The following is a 21,796-nucleotide window of genomic DNA, read 5'->3' on the forward strand; positions in this document are numbered from 1 at the left end:
TTCTTATTACCAACTGTAACAGCTGTCATATGTCTTTAACAGAAATATTTGGGGTAGCATATAAAAATTATTTAAGCATTTATTAATTTGCTGACTAATTCCACATAAATATTCCATATAAATATCGATATTCCATATAAATATCGATAGGTTAACACTTGTAAACTAGTCATTAAACATATTCGATAGCCGATTTTTTTCTCACTTATTATATTTCATTCTGTGGACAAATGTAACTGATGTCTTCTCTTTTCAATTACACTCAAACCTTGTAGCCAAAAGCAGAATTTAATACATTTATTAATAATATGCAAGTTATATTTGGGAATTTAAAAATATCCAAGCCATATTTCTCACATCTACTCCAACATTATTAATTTCTTAATCATTTTAATTGCAAATATTATGATTTGATGTGCCTGAAAATACCTTCCCCATATCAAAATTATTATTTTTAAAAAATTTTATTTATTCATGAGAGACATAGAGAGAGAGAGGCAGAGAAACAGGTGGAGGGAGAAGCAGGTTCCCTGCATGGAGCCTGACATGGGACTTGATCCCAGGACTCTGAGATCACGCCCTGAGCCGAAGGCAGATATTCAACCACTGAGCCACCGAGGCGTCCCCCCATATCAAAATTAAATAGACTTATTATCTGATAATTTTTTCCAGAAACTAAAGTTTAAAGTGGCAGTGCTCTTTTAGGCCAAATTTGACGATGTTTAAACTTGTGTAGTATTCTAACTCTTTTAGACTTGGTATACAGTTTGAAAGAGCAGTATTTACCATCTTTTACCTAAGCCTTTTCTTGACCAATTAAGTTACCGTGCTTGACCCTATACTTAATTTCTATAATGTTATGTTTTTAATAAGAAAGATGGAGAGAGAGTATGTGCTCACATGCATGAGCAGGGGAGGGACAGAAGAAGAGAGAGAGAATAGGCTCTGGGCTGAGTGTGGAGCCGATGCTGAGCTCAATCTCATGACTCCGAGATCATGACCGAAGCTGAAACCAAGAGTTGGAAGCCCAATCTACTGAGCAATCCAAGCACCTCTATTATATTATGGTTTGTTACTATGTCAAATATTAGGATTTTACAATGGAACTTTTTGGTTTTGCAAGGTCAATTCACAAGAAACTTCTGATATACCAGAGAAGAATTATGAAACCTATCATGATATGGAAGGAATGTTAAAATATATTTTACAATATTAACATTGGTTAAATTTCAGGGTAATAATTAAATTGCCTACAAATGAATAAAATATAGCTCTTGACTATATTCTAGGTTGACTATCAATAATGACAAGCAATTAGCGTGCTTTCTCTTAATTTTTTTTGCTTTCATCCCTCCATCCCCTCCAGTTTTCTAGATGTAGAAATTCTTGAAGCAAATGAATTCTCAGAATATGTCATTTATAATAAAATATTGTTTAATCATTGTAATTATAGCAATGGAATTTTCTATATCAAAATATTACTAATATTTTAGTTAAGAAGTCATTTACATTTCATTTCAAAGTTGAAATACCTTTTGATAGCAAAGGCATTAAATTTAGATTATCCTAAACAGTGAAAAATACATAGGGTGAAAATTTCAAAACTAGTTTTTACTCACATAAAAAGATTGCTTTAGGGACTCTCAAGGCATAAATGACAGTATTTCCAGAAATCTACAGCATAATAATAAATGTATGAAATAAATTTATTCTATTTTAGAATCTCAGAAGTTTAAAAACCAAACAATGAATGTGGTAAAATGACCTGTTACTGTAAACTTTTACAACTTATCAGACTGCAAAACAAGACATTTTTAAGAGACCATGGTGCAAAGATGCCTACTCTTTTTTTGCTTTTTATGACTACTGGGTCTCTTAGGTGTTTGTTCTGTGCATTATTAGGAGAATACATTTCTTTTGACAGCAACTTGTACTTATTAAATTTCAAAGACATAAATATAATTTAAGAGACACAGGTTTACCTCAGGATGTAGGAAGAATACAAGTATAAATAAGATTAATAATATAAGTATTTATAGAAGACAGATATAAAGATTAAAAGTAATAGTGTTTTATGGTAACCCTAAATATGAGTAGAACAATCAAGGTAATTTTTTTTAAAGGGACTACCTTTACATTCAAAATATGAAAACTAAGTTTAAGCAAACAAAAAATTATGAACCACATGACTGAAGAGAGATCCTTACATTTTATATTTTTTATTTTATTTTTTTACATTTTATATTTTAATAAAAAGTTTAATAGGTATAATGTAGAAAAAAAAAACCTCCCAGTTATTGTATTTTCTTAAAATCTTCCAAAGTGTTACATAGGTCTGTATAATTCTGTATCTAAATACTATGTAGAATAGTTACTGTTATATGTCTCTTAAATTAAAATTGTTAATAATTCTTTTTTTTAATTGTTAATAAATCTTGAGTCAGATAATTGAAGATTTTAATATACCTAAATTAAGTTGATAATAATCTTTCAAAAATTGACTTTGTTTATGACATTTAACATTTTATTGGATAGTTAATAGAAAATAATTTTATATTTGTTTTTAGATCATTTAATTTTAAAATTACATTATAAGTACATTATATAAATATAATATACAAGTAGGCCACATAAGTGTATTTACAATGTCTTCAACTGAATAAGGGGTTAGCTTAAATAAAACCATCTATATGTGTAATTCTGCTTATTTTCCTTTTTCACTAATAATTAATATAAATATAGGCTTATAAAACAGTCATAACTTGAATCATGGGTGGGGAGGGGTTATATATTTTTTCTGCTTTCAAATTGCTTACTAGATGACTTCTGAAACCTGAACTACTCTCTTCTATTTTATGGTTTTGTCTCCTAAAGTGCTGACACAGTCATTCTGTGATAGCTGTGTATTTAACAACGTCTTATAGTTTATTAATCCTTGGAGAGAGACATATAAAAGACTCTGACGATTACTAGAGTTGATTATTCAGTTAATATGAGTAAAGTAACTATAAATTTGTGACTAGAATAGCTTAAAGTTTTTTATAAATGAAAGAGGAGATTTTGAGCTACTTTGTCACATTGCTTTAGTGTTTAACTGTTTCTAGTGCTTAGTAATAATGAAAGCAGATTTGTCTCATATTATATTCGAATTATACTGGGAAATAAGCCTTTTTTTATTCACTAGACTATTCTTTCTTTCTTTCTTATTTATTTATTTATTTATTTATTTATTTATTTATTTATTTATGATAGTCTCACAGAGAGAGAGAGGCAGAGACACAGGCAGAGGGAGAAGCAGGCTCCATGCACCGGGAGCCCGACGTGGGATTCGATCCCGGGTCTCCAGGATCACGCCCTAGGCCAAAGGCAGGCGCCAAACCACTGCGCCACCCAGGGATCCCCTAGACTATTCTTTCTTACATTTTCCTATAAAAATATTTATGAACTATGATTGATATAGTAATGACCCTTTAAAATTAATGAGAGTAATAACAAGTAAGGTAATTTATATAAATCTGAATATTCTTACTAATTACAGATTTCTTAAAAAGATTTTTATTTATTTGGGCAGGGAGAGCATAAGCAGGGAGGAGGAGCAGAGGGAGACAAAGAGCAAACTCCCAGCTGAGCAGGGAACCTGATATGGGGCCTTGGTCCCAGCCCCAGGGTCATGACCTGAGCTAAAGGCAGATGTTTAATCAAAAGAGCAACCCAGGAGCCCCACTAATTATAGATTTATACAAAGGAAAAACTAGGTAAATTAGGTTACTTTAGTAAAAATTTATTGATGTAACACTAAATCAAAAAGTAAGATCAGTGTAGTATACATAGAATAACATAAAAGTAATGTTTGTATTACTGTCTTACTTTGATGAATATGGGGAAGTTCTTGAAATAACTTCAGATGTTATAGATTTTTAATTAACAAGGTAAAAGCAATTTATTTTTTAACCTCACTAGTTCTTTAAATATTATTCACAGCAGTTTTGTTTATCCTCTCTGTTTTTCTTTCTTTACAATCTAATAATTAAATGTTGAAGGTATTAAAAGAATCAAAGGTTACATATAGGCTAGTTCAGAATTTTTAGCTGACCCTGCCTATGTATCATATGGCTTTAATTTTACAATTAAGTTTTTCTTTATAGTTAATAACAAATTTATAGGTAATAGAATATGAAGTCAAGATATGCCCATTATTGGCATTACACTAGTTACATCTTTTTCATGTCAAGTAATAATAAGAAAATGAACAAGTACATAGGAATATTTTGTTAATATTCACTGAGGTGGCACAGTGATGTAAAGATCTGGTGAAAGTTTGAATTGCTAGTAAAAACATATGCCTAGTTACTGCCTAACTATCCATACTATAAATTTTTATCTCTCTGATATGATAAAAAAATCATTAATACTTTTCAATTTTTTGTTTTCCTATAGTTTTCCTATAGTAACCTAATGCTGTGCACAGAATAGTAGTTTAAGAAGTTAAAAAAAAAGGCGTGGGGCCTTGGTGGCTCAGTGGGTTGAGCATCTATCTGCCTTCGGCTCAGGTCATGATCTCAGGGTCCTGGGATGGAGCCCTGCTTCTGGCTCCCTGATCAGCAGAGTCTCCTTTTATCTTTCCCTTTCCCTCTGTGTGCTTGCTTGCTCTCTCTCGCTCAAATAAATAAATTCATTAAAAAGAAAAAGAAGTTAAATGAGTACTTAGTCGATCACAGATCTATAGGTACCATTCAGTACGGGAACACAATTTACAATCAGAATAACTGGCAAAATTATCTAGTCTTGTTCCTAAGTCTATAGTTACCAAAGGATAACAACATTTTAAGAGCTCAGTTTTACCTATGGGGTTTTCTTAAACATTCCAGTAAGGGATTATTTATAACACATGTTATTTTAAATAATAGTTTCTTGAATGTATGACTTTAAGAAAACCACCTAGAGTAAAATAAAAGATTTTATTATTATATAGAGAATTTTATAGCTAGAAAACATAATAAGGTACTATTTCTTTAATGATATTTTTATCGCTAATTTAACTGCCCCTTTCATTTTAACTCCTTCCTTCCTTTCTTCCTTCCTTCCTTCCTTCCTTCCACTACAATTTTCTAAGCTCCACCTTTGTACCTGGCTCTATAGTGGTAGACAAGACAGATAAGATTCTTTTCCTCACAGATCTTACAACCTGGGAGGAAGCAGATCATAAACAACTTTAAAATAAATAAGATGAAAAGATGAAAAAAAAAATAAATAAGATGATGGAATGGAGTTCCAGAAGTGGGGTATAAAAAAATACAAAGTTAGGTGTTCTGGGAAGGTCTCTTGGACAAGTTAACATTTGATCTACAACTAAACAACAAATAAGAACCACTAAAATATATGGTGGAGGAACAGCAATGGTAAAGACCCTTTGTTTAGGATAATAAATAAACAAAAATGACTGGAATATAGTACTTAAGAGGCGAATTGTAGGAGGTCAAGTTGGAGTGACAGGCGGAGGTCAGAGCATGTGTGACTGCTTTGTCGTGGTGAGCAATTTGGAATTCATTACAATTGCAATGAGAATCCACTGGATAGTGTTAAGATGTAATATGGTTCACTTTCTGGAAAGATCACTGTGCTGCTCTGTGAAGAATGCATAGCAAGGGCTGAGGAAAACAAGCATGAAAATAAGGGAAGGCAGGTTCCTTAAATTATTATGCTTAACATTATTATTTTACATATGCACATTTTTTGGTTTAGTACTTTGACATGTTCGCCTTGACATTCCTTTTCTATTTTTTTTTTAAGATTCTATTTATTTATTCATGAGAGACAGAGAGAAGGCAGAGATGTAGGCAGAGGGAGAAACAGGCTCCATGCAGGGAGCTCCATGTGGGATCTGATTCCCAGATTGGGATCACACCCTGAGCCAAAGGCAGCCACTCAACCGCTGAGCCACCCAGGTATCCCGACATTCCTTTTCTAATTACTTATGCTTGATGCGGGCCCCAGTCAAGATTGTGTATTTTTCCAATATAGGTGGCTTTCGTTTTTAGTTCCTTCTCACTTTATCTGATACTTGTTTTTATTTTTTTAAGTACTTCAGATAAAAGGGTAAATAATGTGTATCTTACTCATGTTTCTTTTTTCTGAGGATGAATGAGCTAGGAGAGGGAGAGCTGTACTTGGCTTCTCATATTCCTTTCCATGTTTTATTGGAAGCAATGTACCTGATTTGCTTTATCCAGTCAAAGGTAAATCTTATCCCATGAAAGGTGCTCTTGGTCTTTCATGGATTCTTGGAAGATTTAATTTTAATTGTCTTCATTTATCCTGTGGCTGCTATCTTTCACTCAAACCAGATCTTACCCATCTCTTTTCATCAGCTTTTCCCACTCTCCTCCCAATCAATAGGAAATAAGAAAAAATAGGAAATGGAGCAAGTCATGCCTTTTTGGTATCTCTGAACCTGAGTGTTCACTCCCTTTAATGATCTTACTCTTAGTATTCTCTTGGGTGTTTCCCTTCTACTAAGGTGTATCTGGAAATAATGTTGTGGGTTATTGTCATTATTCTGCCTTTCTTTAGCTTTTCTCTCAATCAGGAAAAATCAGAATGACATGCCCTCATTCATTTCAGTCCACTAGAAAGAAGTATACTTAGTGGAGAGGAACTTGTCTCTTGAGGGATATTCTAGGTCTTTTTCATGAGTTGTTCATTCAGTTTCAATCTCTCCAGATTGGAGGAAATTAGGTTGAGCTTTGAGAATTTTAATTAATCCCCTTCCCTACTCTTCCCACCGCCATATACTGCTTTTAGAAGGGAACAGAGATAGCTGCCACACCAATTTCCACAATCTGTTGCCTTTCTCTTTCTCTGCTTGTCATTTTCCAGAGATTATGGTTAGAAATTCACTCATAGGCTCCACCTCTGTGTTAGGTGTAGAGGCTGTCAATGGGCCTGGATAATGAACAGGTTTAGAAGAGAAGACAGGTAGAAAAATGTTAAGGCAAAACATACATGAAGTTTAGGAGAGTCACAAAAAGTGATTGCTTAAAGAGACTTGGAGGTGATCCATGTTAGTAGTTCCCAACCTGGCTATACATCTTGCTAGGCCCATTCTACACAGCAAACACATAGATAATGATCAGGAATTGTAAGCACTGTATAGTGCTAGGCTTTGTTCCAAAAACTTTACACCTACGCTCATACAGATACATACCCATTTAATCATTACTACAAAATGAAATAGGAACTGGTATCATCTCTATCTTCTAGACAAAAAATTTGAATCACAGACAGGTGAAATAACTTCCCTAAGGTCATGTAGCTGGAAAGCACTGAAACTAGAATTCAAATCCAGGAAATTTGGTTACAATGTCCAGTTTCCTAAACAACACACTTTATTGTCTCTATTTATTAGAAATCTATAATGATAATTTAAGCCAGAGCTGAGGCCAAAAGACTGAAATACAGGCCTCTCAAACTTCCAGATCAAACTGTCATTTTTATTAATTTTCATTTATTAAATGCTTATCTCAATTGATAACTTTATAATCGATAACTTTATAATCCTAGGAGGTATCACTATCTCAAATTTTTTTTACAGATTTTATTTTTATTCATGAGAGACAGAGAGAGGCAGAGACACAGGCAAAGGGAGAAGCAGGCTCCATGCAGGGAGCCTGATGTGGAACTTGATCCTGGGACTCGATCCTGGGACTCCAGGATCACACCCTGGGCTAAAGGCAGACGCTTAACCGCTGGGCCACTCAGGGATCCCTATCATTATCTCAATTTAAAAGAAGAAATAACCTTTAACTAACTAGAATTTAAATAAAAATTTGAAAAAAAAAAGAAAAGAAGGAAGGAAGGAAAGAAAGAAATAAAGAGTAAGCAAGTGAGCCTGAAGGGTTAAAGCAAGTTGGTTCAGAGTCAGCATGGGAATTCTGAGTCTTTCACACTCTGAAGGCCTGGATATAGCGGCCATACCTCCATTCAGTTGCTTTTATACACAATGCATTCCTTTGTAATATATATTTTAACCTTTAATTGATTTCTATTATATCCCAAATAATCTCATTTTGACTTATTCCAATAATTTCCTTATTCTGAATTATCTGTACAAAGTCTATTTTAAGGAAAGTACTCAGACCCAATTTTACACATAGAACAGTAAAGAATAATTCTAAAGGCAGAAGTCCGTGGTTGGATTGACTAGTAATTCAGTTAAGACACATAGGACTTGCTTAGGCATGCTGTAATATTAATTTTGTAAAACTCTGGTTACAGTAATAAATAACTACTTTTAGCCAAACGAATGCCATTTACTACATTAGAAAAAGATAATTAAAATCTCAGCCAAGAAAATTAACACATAGATTGGAATCCTTCCTACATTCTTTTATGTTCTAACAGTCATTATCTTTAACATTTGGCTTGCTTATGGAAGTCAATAAACCATGACAAACCTATACTCTGAAAAATCTGTATTTAGAAAAACCAGTGCTTTAGGAAAAAATACTAACATGTTTCCAGAAACATACACTTACTTCTGCTTTTTTGCGAGCCTCCATAGCTTTCATAAGCATCATATGTTGTCTCCTTCTCTCTCGTTCCTATTAGGCCAGATAAAATTAGGATAATAACTAAAATTAACAGTTTGATTTTGAAATGGAAAAACAAAACAAAACAAAACTCAGTATAGCATGTTTAGCATTTATAGACAAGTCACAGTAAATACTAAATATAAGACAAGAATGGCCAGTCTGTGCATGTTTTAGTTCAGGTTTAGAAAGCAAATACAAGAACAATCAAAAGCAAAAAGGTAAAGCAATGAACATGGAGACAGTGTAAACAGAAGCATACAAGATTTACTCATGGTCAGTTGTGATGCTCCTTCAAAAGCTGGCAGAACAAAAAGCATAATGGTTGGCTGGAACAGGTCAGTTACCTTACATCTGCTATTAGAAAAACCACAAATATGTACTGTGGGCCAATTAAACTAAAGGTCGTATAGTTCTTGAATTTTTAGGTCAGGCAGAAATTGATTTATAATCACTTTCACTTCATGGTTTTGGAATTAAGTTATTTTTATTTCAAGCACACTATCATTTTGTAAATTCAATAAGCCACCGACAAATTAGAAAGATTTTTTAAAGCTTTTATACCAATTTAGTTAAACTAGTCGTGGTTCATATACCGACACCAATGAAATGGGATATTCCTATTTACTGATGTCTGCCACTTGATGCGCTCGCTACGTAAGACCATAAAAGCTGCACCATGGGCTAATAAATGGAATCTGAAAGGCACAGAATGAAAATAAGATAAGCACTAGTTTTGATAATCTCATTTTATTTTAAAATAAAAAAATCACAGTTATAGCTAATGAATTCTTTTTGTTTAAATGTATTTGATCCCCCCAAAGGGATATTTCTAAAATCATTTCTAAAATTTGTGTATAAAACCAGAATAGATTTCATATTCTCTCATCAAACTAACTCAAAATTCCCATTGTATTCAATGGCAGTTTTGCATCTAGAATGATGGGAGAATATGGGTCATTATCATATCTAATTGTATGGTGATCCAACTTTCATCGTGACATCAGTAACGTAAATTTTAAGACAGCAGCCTATATAAGGCTTGCACAATTCAAGTAAAAATCTTGGAGATGATCTTCTTTATAGACAGACAAGCAGATGTATGCAATGCACTGTGCTGTAAAGCCATGCAGCAGTATGTAATATGACAGCAGCCAGTGCTACACTTTATGCATTGCTATGACAACCATATCACAACCAAATCACAATGCGGTGTTAGATGTACAAAAATAAACATACCCATACCATATCTAGTCTATGCCTCTCCAACTCCTGGTAGAAAGAGTTGGCACAACATTATGAAACAGAAATCACAGAGTCATGAAACCAATTTTTAACCCCCCAAAAGAAACCAATACCAAAGCAAGGCAATAAACCATAAGATGAAGGAAAACTTAAGCAGGAATTAAATAGGAAACTTTTAAGAAAACATTTTGAAGATTTTCCCCAAAATAGATTTAAGAAAAATTATAAAATGTACATTTCAACAATTGTATAACTATCGGCATACAGACCTGGTGCTTCAGAAGAACAGCTTGTTGTCTTCTCATTTCTTTTTCCTTAAAAATAAGAAACTTTTAATATATAATTTTTAAGGAAGATTTAGAACATAGCATAAGTATTAACAATTCCTTTTCTGAAATTGTATAGTCTTGCATTAGGTTGAACCATGTGGAATTGCAAATATTTGATCATTTTTTACTTATATAGTGGCAATTTCATATGGTTCTACTTAATACAGAAAGATAATATGATAATGGCAAGGATCTTATTCAGTAGCCATTTCACCTTAAAATTCAATAACCTCATAGCATATTTCAACAGCACATTCACTGAACTGACTAGCTAAATGGTCAGAGCATATCAGATACAATTGGTACATGTATCCTTAAAATTATTTTAATACATTATATAGAGCAGCCCCCAAATCCAGCTGATGAGAACTCTGAACATAAATCCCCAAATATACTATATTGTACCTAAATAGCAAGGGTATCATTTCTGTAAACTATCTATGAATGAAAGTAATAACAGACTAAGATCAGCTTAAGACTTTCATGATCAGCTATAATTCAGGGCACTACCCCCAAGGGGGTTGGACTTGATGCTAACAATCCTACAAATGACATCAATTTAAATTTTCTTATAAAGATAAAAATCTAGATGATATTAAGGGAAACAATTAAAAGGAGGTAGAAATCTAAAGAAACGAGTAGGAAAATCAATGTACAAAAGATAACTAACAGTTTCCTGACTTTATAGGATATAATTGTGTCTGTTTCCAAAACCAGTAGGCTCACTAGATGCCCTCTCCTTCAGAAATTAATTATGAGAAAGCGTCGAAGGTGAGGGGTAGAATGTGTGTATGTGTGCGCGCGCGCGCGTGAGTGTGCGTGTGTGTGCGTGTGGTTAGGGGGTCCAACTCTCTAATGCTTCGTGACAGAAAATCAAAACCAAGACATTACACTAATTAACAATGGCTAATTTTATTATCGGCAAATAAAGTTGCTCAATTAGGTTTTTGTTTCTGTAGGCTCTTCACTTTTTAATAGTTAAAATAGTTGCTAGACATTAACCAAGATAAGGTTATAATTGAAGGAGAGAATCAGATTTGGGACACAGTTTGAAACATAAACATCAACAACACAAAATAGCTCTGGAAAGATTATTCTGGTTCAGCAAATGCATATACAGGTATTATGCGATAGTTTACATTTCTGACTTGATGTTTGCTACTCAAAGAGTTCAAAGCATCACATAAAACCTGTATAATGAAATTCAGAAAAACATGTACATACAATATACATACAAAAAAGCACACATTATACACATGTTATATCTGTGCTAAACATTTTTTTAAGATAATCATTTTGAGGAGAGCTACTTTTTCATATAATTGATACTGGTGTAACATCATATAGTTTTTATTTTTGAAAAATAAAAACTCTGGTTCTCATCTAAACTAACCTTTATTCGTTTCTCGGCCTCCAATAATTTGGCATTTGCTGCTTCTTCCTTCTTTTTCTTTTTAGCCTGTGCATGCAAAACAGGTCTCAAAGTCATGCAACAGCACTACTACAACTTAAAAATAATCTCAGACTTGAAAATGGAGCTACATGTCTCACAAGGTACAAAACAATATGTAACATATATGTAGACACATAGTTCCCCCCAGTTAAAATTATATTTAACATAACTAATTTCATTTTTCAGTTAAAATTATATTTAACATACTAATTTCATTTTTAATTTACAGATTAGCATTAGTATGTGCAAAAAATTCTTAAATGCATAAGAGTATGTCGACTTTCATTCTTCAATCCGTTAATAGTCTGAAATATCTGAGTGTTGATATCATTTTAACTTAAAACTTAATCACAAAACATTTTGTGGCATGTATTGTCTTTTTTTTTTTTCTGTTTTTAAAAATAAAACATGATCACTGTAGAAAATTTAGAAAATGGGGTGGATTTTAACAGATAAATAAAAACTATGAATAAATCAGTAAAAATGCACATGTCCACTTTATTTGAAATTTCTTTTCAACATTTGAAATTTGAGATAAAGAAATCCATTACTCAGATGATTTAAATGAATCATTAAATCTCATTTTCTCTAGCTGTACAATGTGGTTAAATAAAGGCTTTTTTTTAAGTAAACCTATTTCATGAAGTACATTTTGAATATTAAAATCATGCTATCAAATTTGAGATTCACAATCTTATAGTCTTTAACTATCTAGTAGTTTTATAACTACCCAATAGTTATTATCAGTTTACTTTAGGATAGGCATATTTTCTATTTGAGGGATTTTAAAATTAATTTGAAGTGGGTAAGGAAGTATGTCTATTATTTCTAGACAGAATAAAACTGTAACAAAACCTCAGCTATCTGGAGTCGTCAGGGAATTGTTTTATATGGCAATGGTTTCCTGAATAGCTGATAAGTTATAATAATTTTAAACATCAAAAGTTTATTTTCACAATTTTGGATGAAAACAATTTTGAGACATATGCCTATTTAGAAAGAGTACACTTAACACAATTTGGCTTTTTCTTGATGACTCAGGGCCATTGTTCTGAACATCAGTTATTTTACTGCACAGTTCGATAGAGTAATGTATTTTGGCCATTATGGTGTTGAAAATTGCTTGCTATTCAACTATAAAATTACATACTCTTGCTAGGATTTTGAATTCCTATATATGTGGGTTGGAGTTTTTCTGCATTTTTTCTTGCTGTCTTTCAGCTATTACTTTTGCTGTTGCCATTATTATGTCCTCTAGCTCTACTCCAGGAGCTTCAGGGGAAGAGAGATATATTAGAAACCAGAAAAATAAGCTAAATTATTTCTACATTTAAAATTTACTTTTACTTTTATAACATTTTATTTCTAAATTGAAAATAAATATCTGACTATAAGTCCTAACGGTTTTAGCACATGAACCTTCTGACAACTATATTGGCTGCTCAGAGATTTCTTCTTTTTGCTGTCTTGTCTGATTTTCTGTGTTTTTATTGTTAGGATTACATTAGCCTGCTAAATAAGGTTCAGATAAGGTCTTACTCTATGTGTTACGTGTAAAGAGAATTTCTGATGAACATATTAATTTGTTGAGTGAGAGAACTCGTGCATAAAATTTTTATTTTTGTAGAGTTTAAAATATATATTACTTTAAATATATTATATTTAAGAGTTCTACCTCTAGAATTTGCTGGGCTCGAAGTTCTTTTTCCATTCTGATTTGTTGTATTCTTTTAATTTTTTCCTGTAGAAAAAATAATGATAATTTATGACAATAAACTAAATATATAGGTGAAAAGTATTTAAGTTGAATCAAGTGATTTAAGATATAAGTGCATATTCATCAAAGATTGCCCATGCTGGATATAAAAGTTAATGATTTAGCTTAACATCATATATATATTAATGTCTTATTTTTTTTTTATTTTATTATTTTATGATAGTCACACAGAAAGAGAGAGAGAGAGCTAGAGACATAGGCAGAGGGAGAAGCAGGCTCCATGCACCGGGAGCCCGATGTGGGATTCGATCCCGGGTCTCCAGGACCGCGCCCAGGGCCAAAGGCAGGCGCTAAACCGCTGGGCCACCCAGGGATCCCTATATTCATGTCTTAAATTAATATGAGTTCATAAAGTTTCTCAAAACAATTTATAAAATACAAATGCTAAATAAGTATATAGATACCAGGTAAACCAAGGTAATTAAACTCCATTAGCCTGTATGCAAGTAAAAGTAAACTTAATTTGAGGTAAATATAGGTCAGAATAATAGGGAAAAAATAGTACCTCAGGAGTCAGAAAACTTAAGGTTAGTCCTGAGTTACTGTCATTCACTGCATGATCTTGAACAAATAACTACTCTTGTATAAAACAGGGAGAGGTGCTTGCCCTTTACTCACTATGTCATGATGAAATTAAAATCCTTTAAAAGTATATAGTGTCATACAATTCTAATAGATTATTATTAACAACAATTTCCATGCCATAATTTATTTCACATGGTGAATAACATGACATTAATTTTAATTACTACAATAAGCCAAATTCAGAAGTAATCTTAACATTAATGTAAAATGGATTAATTATTGTGGTGGCTCAGTTGGTTAAGTGTCTGCCTTGGGCTCAGGTCATGATCCTAGGGTCCTGAGATCTAGCCTGGAAGATGGGCTCCCCACTGAGCAGAGAGTCTGTTTCTCCTGCCTCTACTCCTCCCCTCCCCTCCCCTCTGCTCGTGTGTGCTCTGTGCTCTCTCTTACTCTCTTTCTCTCAAATAAACAAATAAATACATAAATAAATGGATTAATTAACAATTTAACACTGTAGGGAATGATTCACATGACATACTAGGTATTCATATTGTCTAAATTTAATATACTAGTTATGGTTTCAGAATTTACTGATCATGTAAACATTGATAAGAACTTTATATATAATTTTTTTAATTATGCAACATACTATAAGCATATTGTTAACAATTTCATGTTCATAAATCCCTCTGAAATTCCCAAATTGGCACTAATAAGAACATATATTTAAAAAAAAAACCTACCTAAATTGTTCTACTTGCAAATTGTATTGGTCCTAGGATTTCTAAAACCAACACATTTATACTGCTTTCTATTATAATACCTACTCCAATGTCCAGATGTTAGTGTACCTTTTGAAGCTATGGTTTAATGTTTTTAAACTTACTCCTTTCTTCCCCCCAGATTAATGTTATTGATTCCCTGCAGGGCTCTACTGCAGGAAAATGAGATTTCTGAAATTACTGTTCTCATTCTAGAAGATTGATCACATTCTATAATTTTGATTTTGGTGATCCTACTTGGTACTTATTATTAATTATAGCTTGCCAAACATCAAAACTCAACATGTTTTTTATTTCATTTCCAAATCTTAGAGAAGGCTCTACCTTGATATATTTATTTAGATTAGAACTTGAGACCTATGTGAAGCATACTTGTGAATTAATTTTTCTGCTTTTGTTAATCATAAGGTTATAAGGTGGTATGTTCTCAAGTCAGTAAAAGTCATTCATTATTCTCTTCAGGACAGAGATAGGTATGGGATCTTAGGCTTATGTATACTCAGTCAGAACTTTATATTAGATGTCCAAGCGATTCATATATGTGTACATATATCTGATAGTGCTGTCATCAGTATTAATAGAGATAAGCCTTATTTATAAATTATAATACTGGGTCACCTTAGAATATTGAGTACCCAAGCACTGAACTGGGCACTTTACATAAAATATCTTATTGATCATTAGATAAAAAACAACATAGGAGTTGAAGTTATCTTTTTTTTTTTTTTTTAACCTAAAAGAAAATTGAAGTTCCTAGAGGGTAAATATTTTGCCTAAGGTCAAATACTAAATACAGAGAAGACCTGGTCAGATTCCATTGCTTCTGTTCCTTTTCCTTCATAATAATGCTTCTGCAGGTCTCCAGAAAATTGATTAGAGGACTATACAGTGATATTTTGGGCTACTAGATGGAAAAAATAATCCAGAGGATGAGAAGCACATGCTACTATTCTATCCCAGATCTAATGCTGACTTTAAAATAGGCATTGTATAACTGTGTGAGTAAACCTATGCTAGACTTTGATTCTCTTTGTTGGCAACAAGGAAGAAGTCATTATGAGACTAGCCTCAGACAAATATCCTGATGAATATCTAAATATCAGTTCATTTGTATTAATGTTGCTAGAATCTTGAGACCCCAATGTTTTTTTGGTAGGCAGGGTAAAGTAAGCCTACACCCTAGGCTTAGGGTGTAGCCACTTCAAGAGTTTAGGATCACAAAGCTGAAGTTAGAGTGCTGATGGGATTTGATGGGTCTCTAGCCATCAGGAAATAGGATAGGCTATAAAAAAAAAACAGTATTTCACTTAAATGAAATAGAAACTATTTTAACATATATATGTAATATGCAGTAAATATAGTATTTTAAAAAATGTATTCATGAGACTACATATTTTTAAGTCAAACTTATAGCGTCTTTAGCAGTCACAATCAACAAAATAAGGAAAGAGTTCAAGTTTACAATCAACTACATTGAATTACAGTAAAGGAATATACCGTACAGTTTAGTGTTTTATTTTTAAATTTTAATTAATTATTTTTAGATTTTATTTATTTATTTGAGACAGAGAAAGCACAAGCAGGCAGAGCAGCAGGCAGAGGGAGAGGGAGAAGCAGGCTCCCTGCTGAGCAGAGAGCCCCACAGAAGGACTCCATCCCAGGACCCTGGGATAGTGACCTGAGCGCTTAACTGACCGACCCACCCAGGTGCCCCTTCTTTGTTGTTTTCTATCTTTTAAAAAGTGAGCTTTTCTTTTGTGCCAGGCATTGTGGTAGACATTTTAATCAATTTAACCATTAACTGATGCAGTTATTTTCTTTTACCAAGGAGAAAATAGAGATGAAAATAAAAGAAAGAGAAAGAGAAAACAGCTCATCTAAGGTCACAAAAATATTAAGCAGCAGAGCCCATAATCAACCCTTGGCTCACTGACTACAGACTAAGTTCTGGCTCCCCATTCCACATCCACTCTCCATCATCCCACTGCCTTAGCCAATACAGGAGGAACCTTGGAGATACACACATCACATCCAGCCCAACCCATTTATATAGCAGTTATTTATATAACAACACAATTTAATTTGTTTCATACTCAAGAATAACTACTTGCTGCTGAAATATTTAAACAAGTGGTAGTTTCATTTCCTTTCTGCTTTAATGGTTATGTGAATATATGGAGATGACAGAGTAGTTCACACATTCTGATCTTAAATAAACCTAAATATCTTGTCATGTAATGCTTTACCTGTAAAAATTTTAAAATCATTTCATTTATCTATACTTAATTTTGAAAACTACATAGATAAGAGATATAGTAGACATAAGATAGAATACTAGATATGCCGAAATAGTGCTCTCTTGTTTTTTGTGGGGTTTTTTTTTTTTTTTTTTTTGGCAGTAGTAATTCTTAAGCATTCAGAAGCAGTGGGGACAAATCTTATTGTGTATAACATGAGTTTAACTTTTTATTCATATTTTATTGTTTTACAACAACATGCTTTTCTTACTAAAATATGAACATTTAAGCAATAGCCTTCATTTACTGATACTCTACTTTGAAAAATTGGAAAGCTGTTCACGATGTCAACTTATATTCAAAGTATCAGAATATGAAAAATACTGAGATTTACTTTGTGGTAATCTCTAAAAACTTGGAAGTAGAAGACTTGGTTAAAAAATGAGGTGAATTTTAGGGGCACCTGGGTGGCTCAGTCAGTTAAGCATCTGCCTTCAGCTAACATCATTGATGATCCCAGGATCATGGGATCGAGCTTGCTCCCTACCCTAACCCCCACCGCTCATGCATGTACACACAAACTTGCTCTCTCAAATGAATAAAATCTTTAAAAAAAGATGAAGTGAATTTTAACTAATGCAAGAGGACAACTTTCTAAGATACACAACAGAAATCAAAATGAAAATATAAAAAAAAGAAAAAGAAAATGTATATATATATACATATACTAATAGAACCCCCAACATAACATTTGTGTTATAAAAATCAGTTCCAACACATAAACGTACCTGTTGTTTCATAATCTTTATTTGTTCTTTTTGCTTTCTCTTCTCTTCAGCAGCCATTATTGCTATGGTGAAAAACCAAAGCACAGATATCATCAGCAAGGGAATGAAGAGGAGAAGCTTCTTATGAATTCCCCAATACTTACTCTTCCTGTGTATGTTTTCATTTAAGTCACCCACCTTGTTGTTTTTTAGCTTCTTTGGCAACCCGAGCCTGTTCCTGCTTTTGAAGTTTTCTCAAAAGCTTTATTTGTGCTGCTTGCCTGGCTATTTCTGAAAAACATAAAATTTCAAGGAATATTAACAACTTTACATGATTGCTAACCTAAAAACAATAACTGTGAAACTGGTATCATGAAGGACATAATTTTTAAGAAAATTGCCTAAGGTTAGATACCAACTGGGAGAATGGTGTCTCAGGAAACTTCATGTTAATTTCCCCTAGAATCTGCCAAATTATTTCACCAAGTATGATCCCATATACAGAACTACACAGAAATGATACTTTTAATCCTCTTCATAGAGGCCAATCTAAGTATATATATATTTTTTCACATTTCATGTAATTCCCACATTGTAGGAAAATAGCTCTTACTATGCAAAAGTAGTGATTTAGCTTCAGTCTTAAAAGATAACAGAATATATAAAAAGGAGAAAGAACCCCAAATAGTACAAATACAAAGCCTCTAAAACTGTATCTCAATCAGCTATATAAATGGTAAAATTTCTGAATCCAGTGACATTTTCATTTATAAAGGAGGGCCTAAATCTCCAAAAAAAAAAAAAAAAAAAAAAAGAGTACAGAATGTCAGTGAATTTCAAAGACAACCTAGTCTTCATAATGTTTAAAGACAAATATATGAAACTGTGATAGGCTGACATAATTAAAATGGTTCCAACTATTCATTCTTCCCTCCATCCATATCATTTGCAGTGTGACTTTGCAATTCCTCTTATGAAGAGGTGAAAGACTTTTTCTTGTTCCTTGACGCTGAGTTCAGCCATGTGATCTTTCTTGGCCAGTAGGATGTTAGCACTGGATGTTGTGATGCACATAGAAGTTTTAAAATATATACTTGTACTCAATTTTTACTCTTGTACCTTGCCATTTACTATAACAACATGTTTGGGCTAGGCAGCTGAAGGTCGGGACATGTGGAATCAGTTGACTTCACATATGTGAACAAGCCCAGCCAAGATCAGCAGAGCTGCCTAATTTCCCTCCAGCTGCTTCCATCTGTACAACAATTAATGCTTGGTGTTGTACATCACTGAAGTTTTGTGGTTGGCTGTTTCCCAGCATTACTGTGGCAGTGGGTAACTGATAGAGAAAGCATGTAATGTCATGCTTTCTTCTACTGGCAAACTTGGTCAGAATACTTTTAACTATAAAAGTAGTATATCATAATATTTTTTCATAAAATACCATCTTACATTAGACATTAAACTTTGTAGATGAGTTTCAAGAAATCTTTATATTATATTCAATAATGAATATGATTGGCTGACACCTGAGTTACTTGAGCTTTACTAATAATTTCCATCATTTATTGAATCATATGAACTTGTTTAATCTTCCTAACAATCTTATGAGATAGGCAACATTATCCCCAATTTACAGATGAAATAACTAAGGCTCACAAAGGTTAAATAGTAAAGCCAAGATACAAACCCAGGTCCTTCTGACTTCACAGTTTGTATGGTCCTAAGAACTTCTAAGAAAAATTGAATGCCTTGAGATTTTAGACAAGAATCTAGACCTGTGTCTTTGTAACAGCTGAAGTGACCTTGGTTACTATGGCTGATTTTCTACCAACAAGTATTTTAAAAAAGGAGATGGGATGTAAAAAATCTAATTTGATCTAGTAAACTGGAATTGTTGATGAAAGATAAAATGGAAGATAATGCTGAAATATATCTTTAATCGTCCAATAATTTTCAATACTAAATTATAAGCATCATCAAAAATTTCTGAACCACATAAAAAAGATCTTCTTTTGTTCACTAAATACCCTGGGAAATAAAAATCTATAAAGTAGGCTGCAGAATCAACAAACTCCAATAATAATCTACCTGAAGAATACTGTTCTCACCTATGATAGTACCAGATGACTATTTTTCTAACATTTAAGAACTGAAAGCTTTCACTGAACTCTGCTATAAAGACCTAAGTCTACCTTAAAATGTAAAGATGTGTCAAGTGTTAAAAAGAATATTTTCCTCTAAATGTGGCGTAGGTATGATCTTTTGTTCCAAGCAAAACTGATGCTCTCAAATAGAAGTCTGGCTTACAATAAATAAATGCTATATTTAGGTTTGTATATGTGTATGAATGTATTGACCAACTTCAAGCCCCACACAACTACACAGTATTTTTCATTTTTAAACCCTTAGGACAGAAAATCATTTAAAAGTTCAACCCGTATCTTTTTACTTTAGCAAGGAAGATAAAATTCTTATCATTAAAAATTCACATAGCAGGATGCCTGGGTGGCTCAGTCTGTTAAGCGTCTGCATTTGGCTCAGGACATGATCCCAGGGTCCTGGGATTGAGCCCTACATTGGGATCCCGGCTCAGCAGAGGAGTCTGCTTCTCCCTTTCCCTCTGCCCTACTTATGTGCTCTCTCTCGCTCACTCTCTCTCTAAATCTTTAAAAATATTCAAATAGCTTAAATTTTATGAGTAGTTGGAAAGTGTTTTTAAAAGTTAGAAGCACTATGGAGGAAGGAGAATGAGTTAGAAGATCTAGAGAATTCACTCAGGCTCTGAGAAATAAAATGCTTCCAATAGCTTCTCATTTATTTAGCTTATGGTTGCTGAATAGATTATCTGTTACAACTTTTGGAATATCAATTTGAGGGAATCCCTGGGTGGCTCAGTGGTTTAGCGCCTGCCTTTGGCCCAGGGCCTGATCCTGGAGTCCCAGGATCGAGTCCCACATCGGGCTCCCCGCATGGAGCCTGCTTCTCACTCTGCCTATGTCTCTGCCTCTCTCTCTCTCTCTGTCTCTCATGAATAAGTAAATTAAAATCTTTGAAATATCCATTTGAAAAATATTTATGGATTATGAAATTACCTATTTAAGTTTCAAAGATAAAATTTTATTTTTGAAGTAGTTTACACACAGGTTTAGGGATATTTTACATATACCACATTTCTTTGATTCTGAGATGCATTTTAAAACATAATCTAAAATCAGAATGTGCCTGAAAATTGGCAGTACTTTTCTTTCTTAGTAGTGCATCTTTAAATAGTGGTGCATTGAAATGACTGTGGCATCTCAGATTCTATGATATATGAAATGGAGAGGTACTATTTGATATCTTAGAAAATTTAAGGTATTAATTGTATTGGTGAGTTTATTTATTAGGTTAAAGTCTTTTTCATATTGAAACCTTCTTAGATTCTTATCTTTATTCTCTTGAGAAATTAGAGAGCTCTCATTTCATAATGTTTGGATAAAGTTTGCATTTATTTTTCTGTTCTGAATTTTTCTTTAAATTTAGTTCAGTTTTTTAGTTTAATTGAGGCCGAGTATGATAATAATAATATAATAGAAACTTGTAGGATCCCTTCAGATAATCCCCCCAAACTGTTAATATAGAAGCCCTTTAGGAGTTAAAGGGGTGATAAAAGTGACACATTCCTTTCTTCCCAAGAAAAACATGCATATTTTACCATATATGTTTGTAAGTATTATTTATTTTCTGTTAAATATTTAATATTTATATACTTGTTGAGGAAAAACGTATATACATAATCAGGTCAAAGATACCAGAACTTGCAAACTCAACGTAAAAAGGGAGGCTAATGTAACAGAAAACAAACCAATCTGAAATCTAGAGGGAGAAAAAAATTGGGGTAAAGTTAAATAATTAGCCCCTATAATGTCAAAATAAAATTCAGTTAATTTTACAAATATAAAGTTGCTATTTTAGATACTAGGCATTAATAGTATTTTATTAGATACACAAGATATACATGAAAAACTCATGCTCTGGGTATCAGTTAATTTCTTATCTTAGGTAAACAATGCATACTCGTCACTATTGTACATTCATCAAAAGAGTGAGT

At 32.9% G+C, this 21,796-nt stretch overlaps 1 protein-coding gene across 19 annotated transcripts in view; it reads right to left on the minus strand.

The window, feature by feature from the left end:
- The window catches only part of BAZ2B (bromodomain adjacent to zinc finger domain 2B), a 293,190-nt gene that overhangs the window by 53,473 nt on the left and 217,921 nt on the right, over positions 1-21,796 (minus strand). For 12 of the 19 annotated variants that reach the window (XM_038584598.1, XM_038584612.1, XM_038584610.1 and 9 more), the window contains 7 exons: positions 17,902-17,994; positions 17,725-17,786; positions 13,291-13,356; positions 11,556-11,621; positions 10,103-10,147; positions 9,828-9,860; positions 8,535-8,600 (listed from right to left, as the gene is read on the minus strand). In XM_038584598.1, the coding sequence (XP_038440526.1) occupies positions 8,535-8,600; positions 9,828-9,860; positions 10,103-10,147; positions 11,556-11,621; positions 13,291-13,356; positions 17,725-17,786; positions 17,902-17,994 (431 nt within the window). The remainder of the gene's footprint in view (positions 1-8,534; positions 8,601-9,827; positions 9,861-10,102; positions 10,148-11,555; positions 11,622-13,290; positions 13,357-17,724; positions 17,787-17,901; positions 17,995-21,796) is intronic. The other 7 variants (XM_038584605.1, XM_038584615.1, XM_038584608.1 and 4 more) reach the window with 2 other exon arrangements.

Source organism: Canis lupus, chromosome 36 (assembly GCF_011100685.1).
Source record: "Canis lupus familiaris isolate Mischka breed German Shepherd chromosome 36, alternate assembly UU_Cfam_GSD_1.0, whole genome shotgun sequence".
In the NCBI taxonomy this organism is placed as follows: Eukaryota; Metazoa; Chordata; class Mammalia; order Carnivora; family Canidae; genus Canis; species Canis lupus.